At 45.0% G+C, this 27,984-nt stretch overlaps 1 protein-coding gene across 1 annotated transcript in view; it reads right to left on the bottom strand.

Annotated features, from left to right (window-relative positions):
- Positions 1 to 17,650: 17,650 nt before the first annotated feature.
- LOC142587709 (uncharacterized) overlaps positions 17,651 to 27,984 on the bottom strand; it is a 28,693-nt gene continuing 18,359 nt past the window's right edge. The window contains exons 5-7 of the mRNA XM_075698900.1: positions 26,646 to 26,957; positions 23,142 to 23,450; positions 17,651 to 18,042 (exon numbers count right to left, since the gene is read on the bottom strand). Coding sequence (XP_075555015.1) covers positions 23,175 to 23,450; positions 26,646 to 26,957 — 588 coding nt within the window. The 3' untranslated portion in view covers positions 17,651 to 18,042; positions 23,142 to 23,174. The remainder of the gene's footprint in view (positions 18,043 to 23,141; positions 23,451 to 26,645; positions 26,958 to 27,984) is intronic.

Raw genomic sequence — 27,984 nt, forward strand, 5'->3', positions numbered from 1 at the left:
TAACAGCAATAATGAAAACCTTTACTCTGATTAAGTTTCGTTTTAACTTATCGATTTCGTAATTTTTTTCCAAGCCCCTGTCGTCGAGATTACACAAGTAGAGCTTCCATGAGTTCGGGAAACTCATTCAGTGGGTGAATGCCACTAGCTGTGAATGTCATCCACTATGCCCGTGTAGAAGAAACAAAAATGGCATTAAGACGTAATCTCATTCGCTGCAAATGACATTGCACGTGCCGTGTGACAGGGGTATTAAGCGAGCCACCATCTATCGCTCCTGTGAAATAAAGTGCGAAGAAAGAACTAAGAGCAGTGTTGAAAAAGTTAACGGCCTTACACTGCAGCTTACCGGGCGCATAAAACGACGAATTACGTAGCATCAAAGCAGAGTTGGAGCTCTGCGATGAAGAGCGATATCGGGGAGCGATTATACGCGCAAGGGCCGAGGCAGTAACAGCAGATGAGGCGCCAACTAACGCGCGCTCGGTCTTGAGAAGCATGCACGGCGTCATCACATAGATGTACTTCAAGTACGAAATAAGCAACTGATAGGACATTGCACAAGTGTTTTTCCACACAGATTTTTGCATCGAAAGCTGTTCACGTAGATGCCTTTAGAGCAACGTTTTTGGAAAGCATGCCGCAACTCAGCGACGACACGAAGAACAAACTAGAGGCACCGATATCCGGCCTGGGAAACTCCCCGGCTTCGGTGGCAGACGTAATTGGCGCCATCTATGAGGAGGGCGGAGCAGAAAATCCGTTTCCTTTGCATGGCCTCGTAGACCGTCGCGCGCCCGCGCGCCGATCCAGGTGGCCGAGCCCTTCTCCCCCAACTCCTCTCCCCTCGCCCTGTCTCACCACTCCCTCGTAACTCCCTCACCTTCGACTATCTGCGCGCGCACCCTGCGGCCCGCTGCATGAAGTTTCATGTTTCGTCATCTGCTCTTATCGGGAAGCGTGAGCTGGGCTGTGCGTTGACCGGCGTGGGTAGTTTCGTCAGTTTCGTGGTCCTCGATAGCTGTGTGCTTGTACCCGTTTCACGACTCGCACCGCTCGTGCATCGTGCAGTGGTGCACGAATACCTCAAAAACAAGCCCTGCAAGGTTGTTCCGGGTGCTTAAAGACAACAGGTGAGCGCGCAAAGCCAAGGAAATCGGAAGGCGCATGTACAGGTACACAGCCCTGACCATGTGCGTGCTCGATGAGCCTTTGGACGTAGCTGCGCCTTGATTGTGCTACACTTCACCCTTACCGGTAGAGAAAGCTCACAAATCGATGTCCCTCCTCATTTTCAACTGTCTATGACTGTTTTTCTCTGTTTTTTTTTTTTTGTGCCAAGTCTCATTCTGCAACTTCAGTAACTTGCTTAGCTTTTCATTCCGCCCTCAGTGATTTTTCTGTGTCACGTTCTACAAGCGTACTAACAGCAGAAAAATTACTGTTCGTGTTTGTGTATTATCTCAGTAATCGCAGATGGGAAAACCGCGCGTACAACCTTCATGTGTAGGCATGATTCGCTTTCTTTTTTCATCTGAAAAGCATGAGCATTGCAAGTGTCCTAAATGCAGACTTTTGCAGTTCGTGCTTATAATACAAAGGAGCGCCCAGTAGGTACGACTTAGTGCCTTAAGTGACGTAATTTTACTGCTGAGCATTGCATCCGGGGTGAAAGAAAAGTCGTGTTGTTGGCTTATTTTACCTGGTCTTCGATTGAGGAATAGACCTTTCTGCGAATGTTTTCTGTGTGCTGCTGCAAAAGCCGACTACCTTCTGTTCCCCCTTGCCACCATTATTCAAGTTGTGGCCGAGTGCAAAATAATGCGATAATGTGTATTTGAGTTTTTAGTACAATGTTATTTTTGTTCTACCATGTCTTTTTCATTTTGTTCTGTAGTAATGAACATGTCACGCATTTCATATACTTTCCTGCAGGTTTATAAGTAAGCTCTTGTTTTCTTTTTTGGTATGGCAGTCAATCAAACAATCTTAGCATTTTATTCTATCTTTAGGTATTTTGCGTGTCACTCCCCGCAGGGGCGTCTGCGTAAGCAGGCGTTTGGTGTGTTGCGACACCACGTACCCGAGCACACGAGGGTTGGACCCTCCCGCGTGTAGCCGTGCGCGGCTTAGCCGTGTCCGGGGAAAAGGGGATCCTGGGGGTTGAGCCAATGCCGGGTGTTTGGACCTTTACGGCCCCTTGGCGGCGGCAACACACCCCTTTGGCCTCAGCTTCACGTAGACGGCACCCCCGGACTGACCCACCCGGGGGAAATCGATAGTCGCCTCTTCCTGTCTCTTTCTCCCCAAATCTTAGTCTTTATCTCTCACTTTTTTATCTTTCCTGTCTTCTTCTCTCTTCCATTTACTTCCTTTCTCCACGGCGGCAAGGGTTAACCTTGTGTGGATATCCTACCTTGGGTACACCATATTTGGTTATAGTGACGGCGTACGGCTGGCGTCGTGCAGGCTTGTACACAAGCTCTGCCGCGTCCCCTCGTTGGGCTCCGTGGTGGGCGGTCGGCGCTGTTGCCGAACATACACAATTTTCTCATGGCAGCGCAAACCTCTATTCTCTATGATCGGCGTCTGAAAAGATGCCGCACCGAAGCAACGTTCCAGTTCTCTTTTCGGAGCAATGTTCCATCATTTCCTAAATTCTATGTACTGCACAGCGAAAACAACGTACCAGTGAGAAAGCTCTCTCCATTCCTAGTGGCCAAGTGTCTAAAAGAAAAAATCGGACCTACATACAAAGCTTCAAAAATGTCTAGCGGGGACCTCCTCCTAGAACTCAATGACAAAGACCAAGCGCAAAAGCTCACAGAACTTACCAGTATTGGTAACGCAACAGTGACAATTTCACCGCACAGAACATTAAATACAAGCAGGGGTGTAATATCAGAGGAAGATTTTATTGGCTTAAGCGACGAAGAACTGCTGGAAGGTTTCCAGGAACAAAATGTTACCAAAGTCCAAAGAATTGTCATCCGCAGGAACGACCAAGAAATCCCCACAAAACATGTAATACTCACCTTTGGAACGAGTGTAATGCCTACCTCGCTGGATGCAGGTTATGTAAAGGTAAATGTTAGACCATATATTCCGAACCCCAGACGATGTTTCAAATGCCAAAGGTTTGGACATGCTTCGCATGCATGTCGAGGACGAAATACTTGTGCTAAATGCAGTTCGAACGATCACCAAACTGACAATTGCACCTCTTCTCCACTTTGTGTCAACTGCAAGGGAGATCATCCCGCTTATTCGCGGTCCTGCCCTTGCTGGAAAAAAGAAAAAGAAGTAATTGCTTTAACAGTCAAAGAAAAAATCTCGTTCTATGAAGCTAGAAAGCGGCTGTCGTACCTTCCGCGAAGAAGTTACGCCGATGTGACGCAGATGGGGGCAGCGTCACAGAGGCCTCAGGAGTCCTCCGAGCCCACGCGCAGTGGTCCCGCAGTGACCCCTCCCGCCCCCGTGGTGGAAGCAGCCGACGCTGCTCCATCCTCTTCAAATGCCCTGCAGACACCAGTCCCGCAGGGCCCTAAGATCAAGCGAACCCCAAGGCCCGAGACACGTGTCTCGGCGCCTAACTCTCGATCCTCCAGCGCCTCAGAGAGAGCGATGGAGGTCGACGCAAAAACCCCGGTGTCATTGACACCAAAGGACAAGCGCTCTCTTGAGCGCGGTAAGCGGGACAAAATCCCAATAACAACTCAGATTAAGAAAGCGATAACCTAAAGGTTATCGCTCATTTGTATAAGCCTTTTAAATTCCATGTCACCTAACATCTCACCTCTTATTCATTCCATAGTGCCAATTCTTACCTTTCAATTTCAAAATGGCTTTTATTATCCATTGGAATTGTAGAGGTCTCATACACAATTTAGGTGACATCAAAGACATCATCAACACCTTTTCACCAGTTGCTGTATGTCTTCAGGAAACGAATCTCGGCGCGAAAAATAGTCAAATTCTCAAAGGTTTCACCGTTGTCCGAAGGGACCGCGAATGTTCCACCCGTTTGTCAGGCGGAGTGGCTATAGTCGTACAGGGCGGCACTCCTACCCGAAATGTCCAATTGAATACATCCTTAGAAGCCGTAGCTGTCACCATTCTATCTTATAAAACCATCACCATTTGTTCACTGTATATTCCACCTCACACCCACTTCACTACTAAACAGTTAGAAAATTTAACAGAACAATTACCGGAACCATTTGTTTTAGTAGGCGATTTTAATGCTCATTGTACTCTTTGGGGCAGTGTCAAAACTGACCAAAGAGGGCAACTCGTTGAAGATTTTATTCTGTCAAACGATATCTGTCTTTTAAACTCAGGTGCGCCAACTTATTTTTCACCAAGTTCACGCAATTTTAGCTGCCTCGATTTAGCCTTTTGCTCTCCGGACATTTTTACAGATTTTAAATGGGATGTACTCGAGACTTCATATGGCAGTGATCATCTACCTGCCATAATCAACCTCACCTCAACGCTACCCATTATATCCTACAGGCCACGCCGATGGAGGTTACAAATGGCAGACTGGGCTGTTTTTACAGAAAGTGCCAGGCTGGAGGAGCTCACTTTAACAAACTTAAGCATCGACGAAATTAATGAAAAATTTACTAACTGTATTATTTCTGCAGCTGAAAAGGCCATTCCACAATCTTCTGGCGTTGTTCGCAAAAAGCTAAATCCTTGGTGGACACACGAGTGTACCATAGCAAAAAAGCTGCAAAATAGGGCCTGGGGAATCTTACGCAGGTACCCAACACATAACAACCTTCTAAATTTTAAACAAGCCAAAGCGAAAGCTCGATACATTCGGAGACAGGCAGAAAAATCTTCATGGCAAAAATATGTATCAACAATTAATAGCACCGTCACATCCAAAAGGATGTGGGAACAGGTCAGGAAGTTTAAGGGGGACTACACACCATACACGATACCCATACTCACACCTTCAGGCACTCAGACAACACTACAAGAACAAGCGAATATACTTGGGGAACATTTCTATGACGTCTCTAGCTCGGCTAATTATACAAACAGGTTCTTAACTTACAAACTATCCGCAGAAAAAGAAAAACTACCAACTACTTGTACGTCAAGGGACGAATACAACGCTCCATTTACGTTACAAGAGCTTAACAGGGTTCTCTGTGCTGGCAAAAAAACTGCAGTAGGTCCTGACCAGATCCATTATTCTATGCTCGCACACCTGTCCCAAGCATCCGTAGATGCTCTCCTTAAATTTTTTAACAAAGTATTTGAATCCGGAAGCATGCCAAAATGTTGGAAAAATGCAATAGTTGTGCCTTTTTTAAAAACAGGAAAATCCCCCACATCCCCAAGCAGCTTTCGACCCATTGCCCTGACAAGTTGTTTGTCAAAATCGTACGAGAGTGTCGTAAATGCAAGGTTAACCTTCACGCTTGATAAACGGAACTCCATTGATTTTCACCAGTGTGGCTATAAGAAAGGGTGTTCAACGACAGACCACCTCGTCCGACTTGAACACGAAATACGTGAAGCATTTTTACACAAACAGCACTGCCTGGCGGTGTTCTTCGACCTTGAGAAAGCGTACGACACCACGTGGAGATTTGGAATCTTACGTGACCTCGCCGCGTTAGGAATCCGTGGCAAAATGCTAAACTGTCTCGCTGATTTTATGTCCAACAGAACATTCCAAATCCGTCTAGGCACTGTGCTCTCGTGCACATTTATCCAGGAGAGCGGCGTGCCACAAGGTTGCGTACTTAGCACAACACTCTTTATAATAAAAATGAACTCTGTCAACAATGTAATTCCCACCTCTGTTATGCACTCCATATATGTCGATGACCTACAAATAGCGTGCCGCGGCTCTAACTTACGAACATGTGAAAGGCAACTCCAGATAACAATAAATAAACTAATGGAGTGGGCTGAGAAAAATGGCTTCCGCTTCTCTACTCAGAAAACTGTTACAGTGCTATTTTCGCAAAAACGAGGGATGTACTTAGACCCGGTTTTAAGATTGAATGATGTCGCGCTGCCGGTAAAACAAGAATATAAATTCCTGGGAGTAACCTTTGACAAAAAACTAAACTTTCTTGCCCACATTAAAGCACTAAAAATTAAGGCAAATAAAGCATTGAATATCCTCAAAGTGTTATCTCATAAGCACTGGGGTTCCGACCGAACGTGTCTTTTACGTATTTACCGGTCTCTTGTTCGTAGCCTTTTAGATTACGGCTCCATTGTTTACGGCTCAGCCAGACAATCCTACATCCAAAGACTTGATCCAGTACATAACCTTGGACTGCGACTGGCGAGTGGTGCCTACAGAACTTCACCCATTGAAAGTTTATACGTCGAATGTAATGAACCCTCCTTACAGCAGCGCAGAGCATTACTCACTCTTTCCTACGTACTCAGAATTCAGTCATCACCGCAACACATATGCTACAACATCCTCACACAATGCAACTCACGCTTACACTACACGAATAAACCGAACATGATTAGGCCACTTGTCCTGCGGTATGAGCAATACTGTCGGGATTATGACATTCCCCATGAAGTCCTCCAGGTTGCCAAGAAACCACAACGGCTGGCCCCGTGGTACGATTTCACACAGTTGTGCGACTGGACATTGGCACATTTAAAGAAAAGAGATACTCCACGCGAACACATTACACAAGAATTCAATGCTCTTCAGGACAAATATCAAAATAACATGCAATATTACACTGATGGCTCTAAAACAAAAGATCACGTGGGTGTGGGGGTCGTAGCGGAAAATTGGGAAACAAGTATTCGATTACCACAACATGCTTCTGTTTTCACGGCTGAAGTTTACGCTATCTGGGTTGTTGTTAAAAAGATTATAACTGATAAACACAAACATGCAGTCATATACACAGATTCTTTAAGCACACTGAAGGCACTACATCTGAAATCTGAGTGTGAACCCCTGATAGGAGACATGTTAAACATGTTGGTGCTTAACGAATACGGGAGGTCAATTCGTTTCTGCTGGGTCCCGAGCCATGTTGGGATACCAGGTAACGAAGCAGCTGATAGATGTGCATTGATGGCAGCGCACAAAGATATTACAAACACGACACTCCCATATAGTGATAGCATCCGTGCAATTAGAAAAGCCTTCACGGTAAAATGGCAACGCGAATGGGACCATTGTGCTGACAACAAGCTACATCTCACGAAACCCATAGTTGGCGAGTGGAAGTCGTGTTATCATCAAGAGCGGTTCATCGAAGTAGTTTTATGCCGGCTACGCATTGGGCACACACACCTCACACACAATTACTTACTTACGAAAGAAGACACACCAACATGCGAGAAATGTCAACAGCCATTAACAGTTATGCACATATTACTCACATGTACGCAGACTGAAACACACAGACGAACACTTTTGCACAAATTATATCAACTACACATACCTTTACACCCTGCTTTAATTTTAGGTGATGACCCGCTAGTCCCATTATGTGACGTCCGTAAATTTTTAGACGACACTGGATTTTTACATAAAATATAGATTATTAACACAGGCTTTCACTTTATAAACTGTATTTTAGAACACCTCGTGTTTGGCGCAGCATAGCCTTAGCTGCTTTTGCGCCATTAAACCCCATTAAACTAACTTTGCGTGTCACTGATTTGCTATTACCTGTGAGTGTTCTCTTTCTTTAGTTGCCATGACTAGGTCACACACGTCGTCCAGTTTTGTGCAATATCTTAGTGCATATATCAGAAGCTCGCCTATATTTTGGTCTTGAGGGTGTTATATAAAAATCTTCTTTTTTCTATGTTTGTGTACATGAAACGGCCTTCGAGTTTTCTAGCGGTTTTTTTTATTTTACTCTCTGTAAACTTCTGTGTTTAGATGTATATGTCATGCACATTTCCCTTTTGTTAATTTTTGAGCGTGTATCACACCACGTTATGAGAAAAATCTTTGTTTTCGGAAACGAAGTCAATAAAGCGAGACCAAAGATTTGTTGTGTTGGAAGTGGAATTTTTTTATGTCCCGGCACATGCTGATATAAGTACGGGCAAGACTGCGTGCGTGCCAACGCATAGCCCACGGCGCACCACGCGCAAGCTCGTGGTGTGCCGTAGCGTGCGCGTACAGGCAAAAACAAAAGTAAGCGGCGCGCGCGGCATGGGGGAAAGGAAGCGCAGCGGATCGACGCAATAAAAACAAAAAGAAAAAAAACGCTAGGGAAAGGAGGCGCCGCGCGGCTGCTGGTCCTGTTGCCGTGACAACGTAAACAATCGTGTGCGCCGCCATTTTGCTAGAGCATCGCCCTCCTGTTAGGGCCGTAACTGAAGGGGACCTTGGCGCTAGCGTCGAAAGAGCGTCTGCTCGAAAACAGCCAACGGAAGCCATGCGGAGATTGACCCCTGGGCCGATATCACCACACGAACTTAAAGGCAAATGAATATTTAAAAACAGGAAAATGACCTGGTCCCGATGGGGTTTGTGCCGCTTTTTTACAGCGAAGCTGTATATGGCTAGCCGATTCGTCCGTACGTCTGTCGGCCGCCTGGATTCCGGAAACTTCTCCGGTGAAACCCCGTGCGCATTTGCGAAAAAATAAAGAGAGAAATACAGGCGCGCGATTAGCCAACGCCACCGGGATAGTACAAGGTATGTTTACTCCGATTCATGGCGTCACGCTACCTGGCCCGAAATTGCAACTGATAAGCCTGGCGTGACGAAAGCAGTGAAAATCGTTGTTGCCTACTCGGGAGCATCCCCATTAAATTCTATGGCAGTCGGGCCAGATAACATGGCGTCATGGATCGGGGTAAAAAAGCCTTGTGCTCTCAATGTGGTGTTGGATTGGCTGCGCCAATATTGACGTCGTTGCTCCCCGTCGCAGCCGAGCGCGCGCCGCAATTTCTCTCCGGCTCTGAAATGGATAGGCCACGCGTCATAAGTGCTCTTTAGGAGCAGGCAGCTCTCGATCAGCAACGCAGCGAGCAGAACTGGGAACGAGATCGTCTACCTCGTGCCGATGCTACGGCCCGGCCACAAGAACAGGCTCGTGGAGCCGAGCGCAAGCAGCAACTGCGTACCGAGGATTCGGCAGCCAATCAAGCCGTCGTTCAATGAACTGTCGGGATTAACCGAGTGATAACCATTTATGCAGAGTACTTGGGCGGGGATTTTTTTGATGAGCAGTTGAAATTAGACTTGTCGCCTCTACTCGCTGACGTACTTATCTAAGAGTATGAAGTAAATGCATTGCAATATTCTGTAGGTGAAGCGCACACTGTCGAGCCTGCGAAACTAAAACATGTGACGTCGTACAGACCAATGTCACTTACCAACAATGATTACAAAATATTCAAGAAGATAATCGCTGGTAGGTTACAATCAGTAATGGAAACCATAGTAGGTCGGCGCCAAACATGCGGCATCAAAGGACATACCATTAGCGCCAACATACACATAGTGACATCAATTCTGGAATGTTGTGACGCCTAAGGTCGCGAGCTGCAATTCTCCAACTTGATTTCGAGAAAGCTCTTGACTGTGTTGCTCATGTTATTTTACTTGCCCTTCTAAAACATATAAATGTCGAGTCCATTATTACTGACGGGGTAGCCATGATGTACCGCAACGTCAGTACTAAGCTTATAATTAACAAGTCAATGGGGGCTCGCCATCAGCATTCAATGGACCGTGCGTCAAGGCTGCCCAGCCAGCCCACTTTTGTTCCGTATTTATATCGATAGTTTCCATTTGGCAGTGATTGAGAACAATTGTATTCGTGGTTTTACGATGTAGGCGTCAGAAAAACTCCTTGCCAATACTGATGACGTAACCTTGTGCTGCAAAGACAAGGAGAGCGTTTTGCAAATGATAAATGTTGTAAAAAAAATACTTCGGTGAAATCACTGGAAGTAGAGTCAACTGGAGCAAGTGCCTCGGTAGTTGGCATGGCGAATGGCCTAAGGCGCCTGCTATACTTGCGAATGTCACGTGGTCGAAAACGCCAGCAAAATACTTATGCGTACCACTTGAAGCTTATAAACAGAGCGACAAATACTGGCAGTGCGAGCCGAAAAGTGCTAAAGAGAAGGCTGAGGCGTGGAAAGCCAAACACCTTTCAGTATTTGCCAGGGCTACTGCCGGCAATTTGTTTTTTGTAGCTAACCTATGGTATGTTATGCAATTCATCTTCTGTAACATGGCCAATGTACAGAAATTACACAACTTTTCCGTGTTCGTGTGGTGTTCCGGATGGGAGAGATGCTGCCGCAACAATATGTTCAAATGGTTGAAAGATGGATGATTAGGGCTGGCCCACCTGTTTGTGAGGCGACTTGTTAGACGGCTCTTTCTTTTTCAGAAGCCATGATGATCCACTTCTTCAAACACTCTGTAAAGCTAGGCTCGCGCATTTGTTACCAGAGTTAATTATGTGCTCCCAAGGTGTACCGGGGTAGTGTTTAGTTTCTATAGAGAAATTGTATCCGTGTTCGTTTCCTTGCTGTGCGGCAATAGAAAGAATAACTGTTTACGGTCCCAAGGAAATAGCTGCGCAATGATTTATTGGAAAGCCTTTTTTTTTCCCATCCCTGTAGAGAGCCATACACAGTCGAGGCCCCAGGCAGAATGTTTTAAAACGCGTGAAGATAATATCGTACCGGCAGGTATGAAAAGTTTGTTTTTCAAGCTAAACACAGGTACACTTTCAGTTGCAACGTTCTTAGAAGAAAGGGCCTTTTACATGCCATACGGCTCACATTGCTTCATATGCAAACAACCTGCGACAATAGAGCATGTTTCTTTTTCATTTCTCTTTTTTTACGCTGCTGGGCGGGCATTTTGGATGTTTTACAGTGAACAATAAAGAAATAATTCCTTCTTGACCCACATCGCTCCACATATATACCGATAGATGACGACGACCGAACACCTTTCGATCAGATATTGTTAACTGGCCTCTACTGCATACGGTGATCCCGCATGGGAAGCTTAATTACGATCGCGATGGAAGCCCCAGCCCGTGTGTATTCCCGAGAACAAATAACACGTTTTCTTGATGTGGCTGCTACACAAGAGTGTTTTGCACCTTGGATGACCAGTATGGAGCCCCTGGTCAGTGTTAAAAAATTTTTGAACAACGCCAGTTCCGATATAACAGGCGGCTTTCACTTATTATTTATTCGTAATTTAAAGGACGAGAAATTCGTCTGTGTGTGTACATAAGTTGCTTATGTTGCCGTTCCTATGTACTGCTAATTACTGGCAATAAAGAAAAAGAAAGAAAAGAAGAAGCCGCCTTGCCCAACGCAATTCTTCGTTCCGGCGTGGTCTAGTGGCTAGGATACCTGGATCTCACCCAGGAGGCCTGGCTTCGATTCCCGGCGTCGTAGTACGGTGTAACGGTTAGCACTCTGGTCTGTGAATCCATCGACCCAAGTTCGAACCAATCGGTGTGACCTTTCTGTATTGTTTTCTACTAAAAATGTAATGGAAATCTCATTTTCCAAATTTGAGGCTAGCACAGTGAATAGAATTTCATTTGGGAGCTCTGCCTAGTCTCTGTGCACAAAACAGCAATATGAAGTGGAACACCACACCTAAATGCTAATCTGCGTCTTGTTCTGCTCTTGTTTCTGCGCTGAATTGTAAACATGGCATTCTGCGAGAGAGGCTCTTTAATGCCACGCCTACATATCAAATAGTAGTGCACCACTTTCCAAGTAGAACTGTTCACTCTTAACTGCAGTGCCAGCGTGCAGAGCTGTGTGACAAACACCTGCTGATTTTACTCGGCATACAAACGACAGGTGAAGTGGTGAGTAAATGATTATGTAGTACTTACTACTCAGACTACTACATAACAAATTCTACGTAATAAGCTTTTTTGTAATCAATTACATATTTTTGTAGTTTTGTAATTGACTCATTACTTGGATTCTTTAATCAGTAACACTCACTGCAATTAAATTACTTTTTCTTTCTCAGTGACCAATTACATGCAACCAGTTATTTACGGATGGACACGCTCCAAGAGGCGACACAGTTTTCAGCACTTGAGTTTGGCGAGAGCTGCTGTAAAAACGACCGCAGTCATGTCATATGCAGCAGCCTTGTAGACGTGCATGTTCCGACCGGCAAACCGGGGCAGCAATTTGTTATCTCATCTTTACGCTCCACCAGTTGTCGGCCGACAACAGGCGCTGCTCTAGCTAGATAGCGATGTCCTTTTTTTTTGCGTTCATGCCAGGAAACCATCTACGGAAGTACTTTCTTGCACTTTTCGTCGGCTCCGCCAAGAACGCCTTCTCCAACCCCCAGCAACAATGAACTGTTGCGCTTCAGAGAGGACCCAGGTGGCAAGCATCGTGGCACTGAGTAACCACGAGTTTGCGCGCAAGGTGTTCGCGCTTTACGACACTTTTTCCTTCAGCCCACATCATCGAGCTAGAGTTGAGTCTCACTGCGCAAGGAAAAAGCCGAAAGATGATAGCCAACAATTTTTGAAAAGCAGTTGTTAGCGAAGACAAACATGTGTGCCAGGTCAGCTCGTTTTATTTACTCTCTTTGTACAATATTAATAAAGGTTCGGTGAAAAGTAATGTAAATGTAATGCACTACATTTTAGTAAATTCTCAGTTGCTCTCTTGGGGCCAGTAATATGCATATGTAATATATTCCATTTTTTTAATGAAGCAGTTGTAATAGGGTACTTTTTTTGTGACACGCACAAGTGGTAGTACTACCTTATCCTCTATGCAGTTCCCTCGCCATTTCCTTTACTAACACTCACCTTTAGTGAACTAGAATACTAGTTCACTATACACACACCCAACATCCTCCGCTATAGCCGCCATTCAGCTGCCTAAATTATACGGTGTGGTCAGCAGTAATTTCTTTCCTTCCACTTTTCACTATTACTGAATGAACGAATTACAGCCGTAAACTATTTTTTAGAACACCAGCGTGTTCCCTTTCACATTGGTGAAGCAGGTAGGCGTACACAGGCATATTCAAGCCATCAGCGAAGAAGGGGGTCAGCTTCTCCATGGTGAAATCTTTACTTGCAGTATACGCCTACCCTTCTCCAGTAACGTTAAATTAAAGGACACTCTCGCGTGACCTTCTTTTCTGCGTGCGGAGCAGTTTCTATACTGTTGAAAAGCAGATGATAAAAAAAAACATGGCCATTTTCCTCCACTGACTTTCTAAGAAGACATGCCTGTTGTCCATGTATATTACGCAGCATATACCTCATTAGTGTAGCGAATTGTGAGTGTTGGTACATATTTGAAACGGCATCAGCGACCTTGTCGTCTGGTCTCCGTCCGTGTCTTTTTGCGCTGCCGCCTTTTCACATATACCTCAAAAATGCCATGACGACACGTAATGCACTTAAAACACTCATCACCACTCTTTACGCGATCAACCAACTTAACGGGGCCCTGAAATACTCGTTATACATAGTAAAAAAAATGTTGCCGATCTGTTAACGAGGCTCCTGTGAACATGGGCCAAATATTATTGCATGCATGCAGCAGGGAATTTACAATCTCGCGTCAAAGGCGGTGAACAGGTGCGTGCTCTCTACTCGTTGATTTCGTGGTCGCGAAAACGTTCTGAGTAATGCGAAACTACTCATTTTTTTAGTAAAATAAGTGGAAAATACATCTGCCTACGATCTCAAGAAGACAAAAATCATTTGATATTCGCACTACGTGTAACTGCGTCTGCTACACGTGGCCTCCGAGATGGCAGCAGCGTGCTGCGTAGTGCAGTCTACCGCGGCCACCACGAGGTGCCGCGACAAACCCTTTACCTATAAAAATACCGCCACTCTTTGAGCTCTGCCGCTGCCGGTCGTCCTCTTCGCCTCCTCCTCACCCCTCACGCGTCCCCTCGCCCCTCCGCGGGAATCAGTTTTGCGCCCGTTTTTCTGCACGATGATTGGTCTCCCTGACGTTGCCCTTGGAAACGCGCGGATACTGCGTTTCGCTTTTCTTTTTCGCTGGCGCCATTTTTCTCCTTAACTCGGCTGGCTCGGCGCAGCGAACGTTGCACGCTCCGTTTCCTGCGGTGTTGTGCTAGCGCTGTGCGGTGTTGTAGCGCATATAACTGCAGCAAGGAGCCCCAAGATGGTTATGCAGTTTTTATGATACCACATGGAAAGCGTGACGGCATGCGCAGCGAGCAGTGTCTGCACGTTGGCCGAAAGAAGATTGTTCCGACAAAAAATAGTGTTGTTTGCGAGGCAAGGCACCTTTGTTACTGCTCGTATCAAAGGATCCCCTAATGCTTCATTTTTTTTTTAAATTCTTCTGACCTGCTCACCAGCGTTTTTGCTGCTACAATTGGCAAGTTGCATAAAATGGGGCTGTCTTTAGTATGCTGAATACTGTGCTGGGACTCCATCACCTCACACGTCGTCAACTGTTATTGAGTCGGAAAGTAGCACTATAGGTTCTGCTTTCCGCTGTGAACAATTATGCAGAAAGATACAGCCTCTCGATCGCATTTTTCGTGATTTTAGCATCCGTTGCCTGTTTTGCTGAAAATCGAATAGCGGCTTGTAGAGGAGCGTTCTTTCCAGCGTACATTTGATGTATGCGTCAGTCAGTTAGCTGCAATGAATGCAGGCCCTGAAAAAAATTAACGGCAAGTATTCCAGTGGCATTTTGGGTGATGAGAGCTAGCTATAGTCTACATTGCGTTGCTAATGCGTAAGCATTCTTTGGCGAGTACCCCAGCCCCGTCACGCGAAAAGTACATGCATTGTATCTGCACAAAATTGCGCAATTTGCGAGCTGAAGATATTTAATCATTACAATAGTGTCAATGTAGATTGGTAGCTTTATAAGCGATGAGGAACATAAATCTCCCAAAAACTAAATAAAAGAGAATACCCATAGAGATACATAGGGCTCCTCAGAAATTGTATGGGAAAGCTTGTAATAGGGGTGGGTCAACTTAAAATTTTGTAGAGGCCGACTTGAAATTTGGGAGTGGCGAACCTGAAGCTTCGGGGTGGGCTAAATTGAAATTTGGGGGTATGCTTACACATACTTAGACAACTTCAGCATAATTACTGCATTATTTTTCAGTTCTTGAATTCGCTTTGAATTGCACTGCCATGTGCTCATGAGTGGGTGACAATTATTATCCGGTTTCTCATGCATACAGGCAATGCACAGGGTGGTGTTCACATGATCGCGCATGCCTGCTCGCACCGAGATTGCACAGCCATCTTATTCAGTTTAGAGACCACAGCACAAAAGCTACTTTCACACTGAGAAGACAAACACATGGACGGACTAAGCACTTGTGGCTAATTCATTATAAGAAGGCGCGCTGAATACCTTCAGTGCACAGGCAAGGAAAAAAATCCACATACGGAGGGATGTGCCACAAGTAGTACTATATAAGATGCACAAAGTAAAGCAGCTTATTATCATGTGGCAGAAACAAATGTCTGGTATATAGAACTCACCACAAAGCTCCTTTTACATCCGTATGCCCCATTTATACGGCTTTAAAAAGAAGCCAACCTCCTCATAAACGTTACCTTCAGCATTCTCAATGCTGTTATTACCATATTGGAAAAATTCCCACACCACTGGGACGCGCAGCTGGCCCAAAATCATGCGCCTCCATTGAATACTGCAGCCCGTCTGTTGGAATCGAGAAAAAGCGTGCCGTGCGCAGCGCTCGCAGCCGGCACGTGAGGAGAATCAAGGAGGAAAGTGTCGTGGGGAGCAGAGTGCCGATACTTTCAAATTATCAAGGGGCTTTATTTGGAATACGCTGTAGAGAGCCTACGTGCAAGCGCTGTTTTAGGGTGGCGACAACACCAAAATTTTTACCTCTGTATTTACCGCTAAATTTGGGGAGTAGCCATTTTGGTCCCCAATCTCGCAAAAAGTGACGGCTGCTTCATTTTTTTGACAAGCTCCATTGTTCCCATGTTGGCACACAATCTATTAAATTTCTATAATTTAGCTTTATACCAATGAATTCATGAAGCCTGGATACATCTTTTATATGTTGCCTTTTCCTTATAACGCATCTAATTTATTTCACAGTTTTCATTACAAAGCTCTAAAGATGAAGACGAAGGAACACATACGACAGGACTTCCTTTGACTTCATTTTCGTCTTTAGCACTTTTTTTTATGAAAACTGCCAAGATGAACCAACTCGGCCAAATCAAGGTATTGTTGCAAATTTATTTTAAATTGTACATCGTGCGACACATATAAAGCAACAAGTTATAAAAACCATGGTGGCATGCTCGTGGTAGTATTATCTCACGCCAAGAATGTAAACTGCATTAAGGATTGTCGTTGCCTTCCAGTTGTACCTATATAAAAGGTGTTTTTCGAAGTCTGCTGTTATAAAGACTGTGCTTACTAGCATGTTTAACTAAAACGCAGACGTGCCCTGTATTGCGCTGAGACACGCTATTATGTCTCTGGATGCCGAGGCCAAAGTTAATCTTGAAAAGTTATTTAGTTTCATACGCCGCCAAGGGTTGCGGGAAACGTGGTCTGTCGGCTCGTCTATCGCCATTGTATGGCCCACATCTTATAATTTGTCGGAAAGTTTACCCCGCCAATTTATCTGGCGGTGGCAAGTACCCTTACAAAGGCTGTCACCACATTAAAATAGCACTTGCATGTAGGCTCCCTATTTCCCTATTTTCGCCACAGCGACACAGCTTTTGGCTGGGGCCCTAGTGGCTTCTCCACTGTATAGCTTCCAGTGCACTAGCAGAGAGAGAAAACTAGGAATGGGTGGGATAACACCATTTAATGTTGAAGGATTCGAACAATTCTTCTGGGCGAAGCTCGTGGGACAACGTGCTTAATAGCGGTCATTTTAAGATTTTTCAGAAAAGTGTTTCAAGGCTCCCTATAAGAAGAGGGTATAGACATATGGATGCCTAAATTGAACCTGCACCTGTGCAGGGCAAATGGGAAGTTTGGGTGTCCCACGGCATTATTGTGGGCACCAAGTGGACTAAGAGGAGCTCCGCTTCCCTTCTTTACGCTCGCAGCCTTTGTCGGCCTTGTTCAATTGCTCTGTAAAGCATGGCATAGCAAAGAGAGACTTCAGGGCCCGTTTGGTTTTCCTGCCTCCATGCTCAATACAACCCACACAGGCCTTATTCATACTGCTTCAAGGAATGTCATGCCACTTTGCACAAATGTAGTTGAAGACTACAAAGACTACACCCTGGAAAAAAAAATATATATTGGGCCATAGCCAACAGAGCACATACAGAAAAAGAGTACTTGTCGCTTTAAAAATATTTTCTATGAAATGCAAAAATCTTGGGCTAAGAGAACTAAATGTTCATGTCTCCACTCACTATCTCAGTATGTAGTTATGTATGCCTACATCAGCAGTCTCATACGCTAAATTGTCATCTTGTGCACAGTTTTTTTACACTTGTGCACTTTCACATGTTCTGTGCCTTCGTTCAGTTGTGTGTAGATCTCCACAAATGTTCATGATATTTCGCTGTCCACAGTACCTTTCACCGTTTAGTTTTCCTTGCAACAAGGAGTAGGTGCATCACCAAAGGTGCCAACCTCATTTCAATTCACCTATAAAAAAATATTGTTTGTCAAATACGAGACAAAAAGCATTTATTTACATCACATTGTCACTGAAAATGACCATGCATAACAAGAGCTGTGGCAAAGCACGGTAAAGCTATATTAGACGCTATGATGGAGGAAGTAAAAGCTGCAGTGAAGAGGAACAAAAGTCACAGGGAACCTTCTCACAGGATGCAACATCGCAGTTCTTGCTTTTAAATTGCACGGCTGTGAAAATAACATTACGGAAGACATGAACCAATGCCCTGTGGCACGCTGTCTTGAAAAACAACCAGGAATAAAAATATTGGTGGGAATCAACTGCTCTGTTGCAGAAGGTCGTTGAACGTCTATATCGCTGGTCACTTCAGCAGCAGAACAGATTCGAGACTTCTCAGCATGTTTCAGGACAGTCCGCAGTCACTGCAAGGATATGACAAACATGAGTTATTCAGCAATCATATCCTAGCACAGTCACGATTGAAAGTGTATACAAATCGAGTAACATGAAATTAATAACACATATATTCTGTGGGAAATCCTAGAGACAGTTTCTCCGCAAGGCTCCATACCTACACTGAGCCATTAGAATAAGACTATGTGAGAAGGTTACCCATTCAGTGCCTATACATATACAGTTGAACCCCTTTATAGCCGACACGTACCGGGGAGCAGCTTATGTCTCTTATATGAGAGGTCTCTTATAAGCAAGGTACCAAGTTCCAATTTTCTAACCAGCCCTTATTTCGATGTTGGCATCGTACAACTAAAACAAGCACAAAAGCAGGCTATAACGTGTTGAAAAGGTTTATTATATGACATTTGTTGTTAAAATTTGTTAGTGGTGAAATAGTTCTCAAGCTTGGTTTGCTTCACGGCTGCATTCACAGTGTTCTTCAGCACAGCTTCTTCCAGCTTGGTGACAAGGCTGAGATCCTTCACGGCCACTGGTCCAAAGCTGTATGTGGTGACGAACTCTGCTAAGTACTGTCATTACCTCCCCAGAAGTCATTGGTGCTGCACAATCACTTTCGTTGTCAGACACATCTGTGGCACTGTCTTCACTTTTCTCATCTTCCTGCACCATCCTGATTATGTTCTTATCACAGAGGTCTTCTGTAACAGCAAGATTGTCATCTGCTTCAACAAAGCCCCGAAATGTGCCCGACTCATTAAAGTTCCTCTGAATGATTGGCCAAGATTCTGACTCCTCTACAGAATCAAAGTCTTCATCTGCAATGTCTTTGTCTATGTCTTCCTGCTACAGATTAAAACCTGCTTTACGGAAACACCTTCTCACAGTGCTGCATTTGACGTCATTCCAGGAGCCAAATAGCATTTCAATTGCTGTCCTCAAGTTGATCGCTGTTTCCTGCTTCTGCAGCATATCAAACAGCAGCTGCTGAACAAGCCGTTCTCTGTACTTTGCTTTAACAGCTCTTATGACCCCTTAATCCAGAGGTTGTAGCAAAGACGTGCAGCCGGGTGGGAAATAGCTCAGCTCAACAGCTTTCAGTGGCAAGGTTTTCATGTGTGCCAAACAGCTGTCTAGAAACATGAGAATTTTTCCGTTTTTCATTGCCATCTTCTGATCAAAACTAGTCAGCCATTTGTTGAAAATCTCAGCTGTCATCCACACAGCCTTATTTGCAGTGTACCCTACAGTCATACAGTAGTTCTTTAGGCAGCGTGGTTTTTTGGACTTGCCAATAACCAGAATTTTTTCTTTCAGTTCCGTCCATATTAGTACAGAACATGGCTGTAATACAATCTTTTGACTTTTTGCCTCCACTGCAATCTTGACCAGCAAGGCAAAACGTTTTTCCAAGGAGCATTTGAAAAATATTCCCGACTCATCCAGGTTGAAGACATCGCAAGCCTTCCTTCCTCTCAGCAATGTTTGCAATGTCCGTCTTTCCACTGCCTTACGGAATTTTCGTCGGCAGCTTCGCTTTCGCCGCAAACAGCTTTGTAGCCGATTCCATGCCTACGCTTGAAGCGGTTGACCCATCTTTGACTGGCCTCAAACTCAATGCCAAGGCCAAACACAAGCTGCCTGGCTCTGGTTTGAACGAAGGGTCCGCTGAGCGGTATGTTCTCGCTCCGCACATCCTGTATCCACAGAAGTGCTTTTTCTAAGGCAGGATGATATGACTTACGCAGTTTCGATCTGCTTTCTCCGGTTGGCGCTTCTTTTAGCAGCTTCTCTCATTGGGTCCAAATCCCAATGACCGTCTTTCTGGACAACCCAAATTTCCTGGCAGCATCAGCTTGCTTCATTCCACACTTTATATCTGCAATGATGTCGAACTTTTTCGCAACGGTCAGGCAAGTACGGTGCTTGACGAAGCTGTTCTCTATACTGACGCAGTGACAGCGAGGCAACAGCTGTCCACATCGATGAAGCACGTGAAGATCAGTTGCACATGGATCAGTCGGACAACAGCACATGGAAAAAGAAAACTGGAACAATAGGGCAATGGCGATGGCGATTCAGCTATACACTGTGGACAGAGTTGATCGAGTTACCTGCGGGCTTGCCGAGCGAAGCAAAACTAGAAATTATAACGAAACTAAATAAAAAAATATACACGGATGTATAAATGGTGAAAATGATGGGTAAAATAGACAATTTCTAAAAGCATAGCCTTTGAGATTTGTTGCTCAGACCACTGTCGTCCATAACGACAACCGGCTTCTTTTTATTTTGACTTGGCTACTGTCTCTTTCAGCTTATTCTAGCTCGCTCAAGCCGACCTCGGAATATGAAACTCCTGTCTCTGCCGCTTCGGTGGCAGTAGAGTTACTATATATGGCTCCCTGAGGGAGCCATATAGAGTAATTCTAGGTGGAAGAAGCAATTACCGCCATCCATTAGGCGAGTGGAAAAACAAAACTCACTCTTTTATGACCTCCGAGATTTGCGCGCGCCGGCGCGCATATCTTGGAGGTCATAGCTTTTTTTTTTTTTACGCTTCTCGCAACTACGCTCCCCTCATCACTCCCTTATGTTCCACTCTTTCCGGTCTCTCCGCGCGCACCGGCTGCCATGCCGGCGGCTTGAAGTTGAGTTGTCACCGAGCAATTCCAAGAGTTTGCCTCGCTCAAGTGCCTGCACGCGTGGTCGCCGCTCATACCTCTGGGCGAGGAAAAACCAGACAGATGTTGAGGCCTGGTTTTTGAAAAGTGGGCCCGCTTAACGGGACCAAGTGCCTTTGGCCTACGGTCTTGTCATGTCACAGCCGATTTGTTGCTCGCGCACTGGGAGCGTGGTTGAGTGTCCTCCTCATTGTCTTTTGTGGTCGGATCACTGTGGCGCATAGTTGCTCGCTACGTAACCTTGGTGGTAAGCTTGAAGTGCTTCTCTGTGAAGCATTCCCATTGCAGTGGTCTTTAACTGTATATTTTTTTTTTTCACTTCCACAACGGACGTAACTGCAGTCAGTGGCCGACGGCACCGCATGTAAGCTTTGAATGTCTGTTACAAGCAAGGTTATTGACCAAAATTTACGGACAACTTGTCCTTAACAACCGATTGTCTTCGATATCCGGTGTCTCTTACAAAAGAGGTCCAGTTAATGGGAGAGATAGGGCGGCCAACCATGTATGCGAATAGTGTCCATTATACCCGACTGTCCGTTATATCCGTTCCTCATACAACGGGGTTCAACTGTATCCTTAATACAGTAAGTCAAGCTGAACCAATGAATCTGCATTCACAGGTATCCAAAACATTGCTTTTACTGAACAGTTTCAGTCAGAATGAATGTGACGTAAATGTAGGACAGTACATGCAAAGCTCAAAACAGGAGCTCCCGTGAGGTTACATATCCCATCTATAAATCAGTCAACTGCCACACTTAAATTGCGCTACATTTAAACATCAAAGGAAATGCAGCCTCATCAATTTTACTTGCGTGATACATCCTCGCCCTGTTCTGCCAGCCCCATTTGTGGGAGTGTCGTGCCTTCCCTGTGCAGGCTTGTCTCAATGAAGACAGCGGTGTCTTTCAAAGCATGGCCTCTGAGATACTTGGTAGAATACGATCTGTCACGGGATATTGCAATGTGACAATTGTGCCACCAAATGCTACACTTTGCGTGAAGAAATGCTACTCTAAAGTTAATCCGCGTTTATCTTTTTCCGTCTAACTTCCCCTTTGTGTACTATTGTCATAAGAATTAGTAATGCCACCAGGTTGCAAACAAGTAGAATGCATTGCTGCATTCGTAAGAGTGGCATACTTCAAGCTCCAAACCTTCCTCTTGAGTTTTGGGAGGCTATAGAGTGGCTGCACATAACTTCCACATAATTACATGTAACGGACATTCACATTGTTTTTTGCCTATTCACATTTTCACATTTTTTTCGGAGAGTAGATAATGTCCTCTCAGTAATGAAAGTAGGGTAAGTTATCCCTTGGCATATTACAAATTTTGCAAGCTTTGTGGAAGAGTAAACTAACGATATGAATTGATTGGATGATTCAACTCTGTGCGTTCATGACTGGCTTTTAAGCGGCATCACCTGCAACACGTCATGCCAGTGAGAAAGTGAAATCAAGAGAGCGAAGGAAACTCTAAAATTGCAACCGAGGGAAGATGGTCTTATGTTTGCTTACTAAAATTCTTGGCTGAATAACAGCCAAGCACAAGAGTTAACTACTGGAACTCTTCATCCATTTTGTTCTCACGTAACACTTAAAGCCAGCTTGAAAAATATTCACCACCACAAGACCACTTCAAAATGCAGGATTACAGGATAGAAGGCCTTCACAAAAACCCGGTGATACAAAAGCAACAGAAAAAGTACCATATTTACTGGACTGAAACACAAAAAATTTTTTCTAAGAAAGTGGGCCCACAAAATCCCTGTGTGTTACAATTGATACGAAACCAAAGGATGGGTGTGGCATTGTCAACGACCTACCGCCAGAGCCATCAGACGTAGCACCTTTGCCATTACAAGATTGTGACAGAGCACGTTTTCGTCAAGGTTGCTGCGGGTTCATCTTGCGCTTGACTATGATCGAGAAGTGTATTCCTGGTCAATTATTTTTGGGGGATAGTATCAGTGTCACAAGATTTCGTGCGACTCGACACCGCATATGTCTGCGTATACAGTCGCCAGCGTCTCCGAAACTTGAGATTATGCAACCTGCAGTACTAAAGGCACGGGAAGATACCACTCAGGATGCCACAACGTCTCGGCGTGCCCACCTGCCATTCCCCCAACTTGGCACTTACTTGGCTGTTACACTAACCAGGAGTGGCATTCCCCAACGCTCACTTTCAAGAAGAAGACTGCTTGCTTGAAATTTTGTGCGACTTGACACCGGATGCATTCAAGTATGCAGCCAACAGCAAGCTTGGCACAGTGTCGAGGACACAGCTTTATATGCCAACGTGTCCGGTGCCAAGTTGCTTAAAATTTTACGGAAATGATCACGTATCCCCCAAAGATGATCATCCACAAATACAACCCTCAAGGATGTTCCACTAAGCCCCCAAAAATGCCTCACCTCCCAATGGCCGGCCAACCACAAAGAGTCGCATCACTTGCGACCATAGAGGGCAGCTGGCCTTCTGGTAGGAGTGTTGGAAGGCGCCTTGGGGGTGAGGTTGCAGCGGGGAATGTGCCTTTCGGCAGCAGTCTCGTTGAACTTGCGGAGGCACTTGGGGCACTGCACATAGTCGGGGTTCTCCGATGGAGGTGGTGGTGGCAGGTCCGACAGCTTGCCACCGGCGGCCAGGTGCTCCTGCACCATCCTTGCCTGCCGGACTGCGTTGAGGAACTCCTCATGCTTGGCACGCCAGTTGGCCTTTTTCACCTGCAAATGCGACATCAGCGCGATCAGCATGTGGACACTTTACACATGGAGAGACAAGTTCGGAGATCTGCTATCTCTGTCATCGACATATTACAGACAGCAAACATTTAGTACGTCGAAGGCCCCGGTGATGACACAATGACAGCATCAACATAAAGACATTTCGGGCCAATGACACCATCGCAATGTCTAGGCAGTGGAAGCAAGGGCAATGTGTTCTTTTGTTCGATTTTGTCAACTGTGTAGTTAGTAGAGCATACTTAAGTAAGAGTCCTTCTAATCACGTTATAGCTGCAAGTGCTTCTGATGCTGTGTATCTTGTTTAATTCAACCAACTGGATAATTCCATCAATTTCGGAGGCCCCATGAAGGTCGAATTAATGGAAGTCAACTGTAGTAGCAATAGAAATTTCTACCAAAATTCTGAATAATAACAAAAAGAAAAGCTTTTGCTGACATATGTAAATCTGAGAAACTTGTACACAGAAAAGAGCAATGCTGTATAAGGTAGCGCTTAAGTAATATGGTGGTTCTAGGGGTCTGGTTTTCCACTACTCAAAGTCTGGCCAAGACATCCGCAAATGCTTCGCCATATGCAGTGCAATTCCTCCGATGTGCACAAGTCTTTCCACCGCTTCACTACAACTGAACTTAGTACTTCTATACCCTCTGCTTTATCAGACGCTGCTATATCCCTCTCTAACTAGAGATGAAGTTAGAAGGGCCTCGCAAGACACGACACAGGAAAAAGTGGCAGGAGAAGATGGAACAGTACATTTATTCAAAGGTGGAGGAGATATTGTGCTTGAAAAGCTTGTGGCCCTTTATACGCAATGCCTCATGACCTCCAGTGTACCACAGAGCTGGAAGAATGCCAACATTAGATGAATCCATCAGAATGGCGACATTAAAAAATTGAATTATAGGCCCATTAGCTTGTTTTCAGCATTGTATAAAATCTTCCCCAAGATAATTTCCAACAGAATCAGAGCAATGCTTAAATCAACCAAGAGAAGAGGCTGCCTTCAGGAAGGGATATTCTGCAGTGAACTGCATCCATGTCATCAATTAGGAAATTGAGAAATCTGCAGAATACAATCAACTGCTTCATATGGCTTTCTTAGCTTATGACAAAGCATTTGATTCCATAGAGATACCAGCAGTCATGGAGGCATTGCGTAATTAAGGAGTGCAGTAAGCATATGTGAACATCTTCGCAAATATCTACAAAGACTGCACAGCTAGCTTGCTTCTCCACAAGAAAAGTAGGAAATTACCCATGAATAAAGGGGTAGATGGCAATCTTTCCGATGCTATTCCCTGTATGCTTAGAAGAAGTATTCAAGCTATTAGACTAGGAAGGCTTGGGAGTAAAATAGACGGCGAATATATAAACAATCTTCAATCTGCAGATGACACTGTTGTTCAGCAACACTGGGGAGGAATTACAGCAAATGATTGGGGACCTTAACCAAGAAGGCGTAAGAGTGGGATTGAAGATTAATATGCAGAATACAAAGGTAATGTTCAATAGCCTGGCAAGAAAACAAATTCAGGATTGTCAGTCAGCCTCTAGAGTCTGTACAGGAGTAGGTTTATCTAGGTCAATTACTCACAGGGGACCCTGATCATGAGATGGAAATTTACAGAACAAAATTGGGTTGGAGTGCATATGGCAGGCATTGCCAAATCCTGACTGGGAGCTTACCACTGTCGTTGAGAAGTGTACAAGCACTCCATTCTACCAGTGCTAACATGAGGCAGAAGCAAAGGAGCTTGAGAACAAGTTAAGGACTGAGCAAAGAGTGATGGAACGAAAAATGTTAGGTGTAACGTGAAGAGACAAGAAGAGATGTGTGGATCAGAGAGCAAACGGGGAGAGCGAATGTTCTAGTTGACGTAAAGAGAAACACAGCTGGGCAGGCCATGTAATGCGTAGGGTAGATAACCAGTGGACTATTAGAGTTACCGAATGGGTGCCCAGGGTAGGGAAGCGCAGTTCAGTATGCCAGAAAACTAGGTGGGCTGATGAAATTAGGAAATTCGCAGGCACAAGTTGGAATCAGCTAGCGCAAGGCAGGAGTAACTGGAAATCACAGGGAGAGGGCTTCATCCTGCAGTGGACAAACAAATAGGATGATGATGATATCAGACATGTTTCTGGCCATAGCAAAAATGCTAATAGAATTTTTTATTGGTCCACTAAAGCAATCCTATGGATTCTATACTGTTACAAGGCGTTACAATATTTAACTTATTGAAACTCTATGGAATTTATTTAGATTCTACGGGTACCATCAGGTGATGTCTATTTGACGTCTATAAGGCCAATATATAGTTTGCATCCATAACAATGAGTGACAGCTATTTGTCGCTGATAGGACCAATAGGCTGGTATTGGTACTAATAGTATCCAGTGAGAGGGAGCTGTTTGTTTCCCCATGGGACCAATAGAGACCGATATATGCTGCGCTCACTCTACCGTGCTGGCTCCCCTCTGCACAATGTGCCCTTACTTCGTCAATACCAACCATGCTGCAACACAACCTAACTGCAGCCATCAGACGAAAACCATTGCTGAACTCTCCTACACAGCTTTGCTGTAAATGCTCGGGCAGATCTGAGCATATTTCAGCAGCCAGACATGGCAGACCATGAACAGGTGCCAGATGACTCCTTTCAAATCATTGCAGGTTTAAAACTTCCCCGTGCACTGCACCACACCCCGGCAAATGCGTTGAGGGAACTTCAAGAATGGTGCATACTCGGGCCGGCTGGTGCATAGCAATTGAAAAAACAACACAGCTGAAACAGGATGACAGCGAGAACGACAGGACAGTGCACAGCGGGACAGAGGGAGAATGCATTGCATTTTGAGGCACGAACAGAAGGCTAACTCCCATATTCTTGAAACGTTCTCCACTCGAGGCTCCTCCTCCAATAAACCGAGTAGAACAGAGTGCCACCCTTCGACTGAAGAAGACACTACGCTTCTCAAGAATTGCCATGGAGCATCAATTAACAGCAGTGACCACTTCTGTCAAGGGGCACTGCTGCCAACCACTTCCTCGAGATGAGGTGGAGGGCTGAGCGGAGGAACATTCTAGAATACTCTAAAGGAGCATTCTAGAGGAGGACAGCACTGTGTGCAGCAAAGAAGGCTGTTTCACGCATCTAAAAAACACACCAACTCACCGGTACTTCTTTCTTGTGGAAGCCCTTCTTCACAAATGCTTCTGCCTCTGTTCCCTTTGTCCGCATCTTGGTCGCGTCAAAGACCTTCACCTTCTTGGATGCTGCCTTCTGGCAAATGGTCCTGTGCTTCTCAATGCGGTCCTTGTTGAAGCCCCGGCCACAGATGTCACACCGCTCCTGGTTTGGGCCCAGGGGTCGAGACTCGGGAGGCACCACTTTCGAGACGTCTGCTGCCGACGTCCTCTGCTGCATGGCAATGGGTGCGGTACCGCTCCGAGATGGAGCCTGCCTTGACACTGGTGCGGTGGTGGGCTGCAATCGACAGCAGTTATGGCGAGAGCATCGTCAGGCATGCTCAGAACAGAGCCCATTAAAGCTAGCCAATCAATGCTTAGCCCAACAAACAAAGCAATTTTCAAACTAGTAAAGACAAATGTGCTTTGGAATATAAAGCTGTCAAAACAATGTCAACCTTTCTTTCTCATAAGGCCATTTCAAAGGGCCATTTAAGCTTAACCCTCAGTGCCCAGCAAGTTGTATTTAGATATATCCTTACTTTGACTCGTCATGATTACTGTTGCTATAGTAACATTATGTATAGCTTGAAAGCAGGTGGTGATACAGCTTTCACTATTAATGGTGGCATTAATGTAGTTATCTGGCAACCTTTTGTCGTTAGTTTTGTTCAAAGCAAAGTTTTCCTTGCCGGCCATTTGTGGCCCTCTAGGTTATTTATACCATGACAATACTGTTTACCGTAACGAACACAGAACCCATAGATTTGCAGTAACACAACATATGGTTAAACAAAATACTAGAATTCTTTTACAACTGCTGCTGGTGTAGAAGAAAGATTTGGACAATTTCCACACAGGTACCCAACGCAACTGTGGACGTTGTGCGAGGTAGCTGGTTCGTTTCCTGGTGATTTTTCAGATAGTTTAAGGACACGTGAACAGCTTAAAATGGACATTATTGTGCGCGCCCATGTGTCTTAAGCTTCTACACAGACAGTTCCCGATGAAACTTGTGTAGTAGTATTAACTTTCTGTTGTAACACTGGTGGTTTGTGTTTCAGTATGTTAAGTTAGTGCATTATAGGAACTCTTTTTGAGCAAAGTAGTTCCGGTTTGTATTTCCTGGCAATTCGAGTAATTTTGTCCCACAGAAAGACTAATGCACAGTCTCGTGAAAGGGTCCATGACAACTTAGCAACGTTCCTAGAGGAGACCGGCCTGACTAACACGTGGCGACACTGAGTGGCTTAATGATCGACAGAGAGCACAGCAGCACATGTGCGCCACTATTGCACACAGTACATATGTTTCTGTGTACAGTG

This window comes from Dermacentor variabilis, chromosome 7, assembly GCF_050947875.1.
Source record: "Dermacentor variabilis isolate Ectoservices chromosome 7, ASM5094787v1, whole genome shotgun sequence".
Classification (NCBI taxonomy): Eukaryota; Metazoa; Arthropoda; class Arachnida; order Ixodida; family Ixodidae; genus Dermacentor; species Dermacentor variabilis.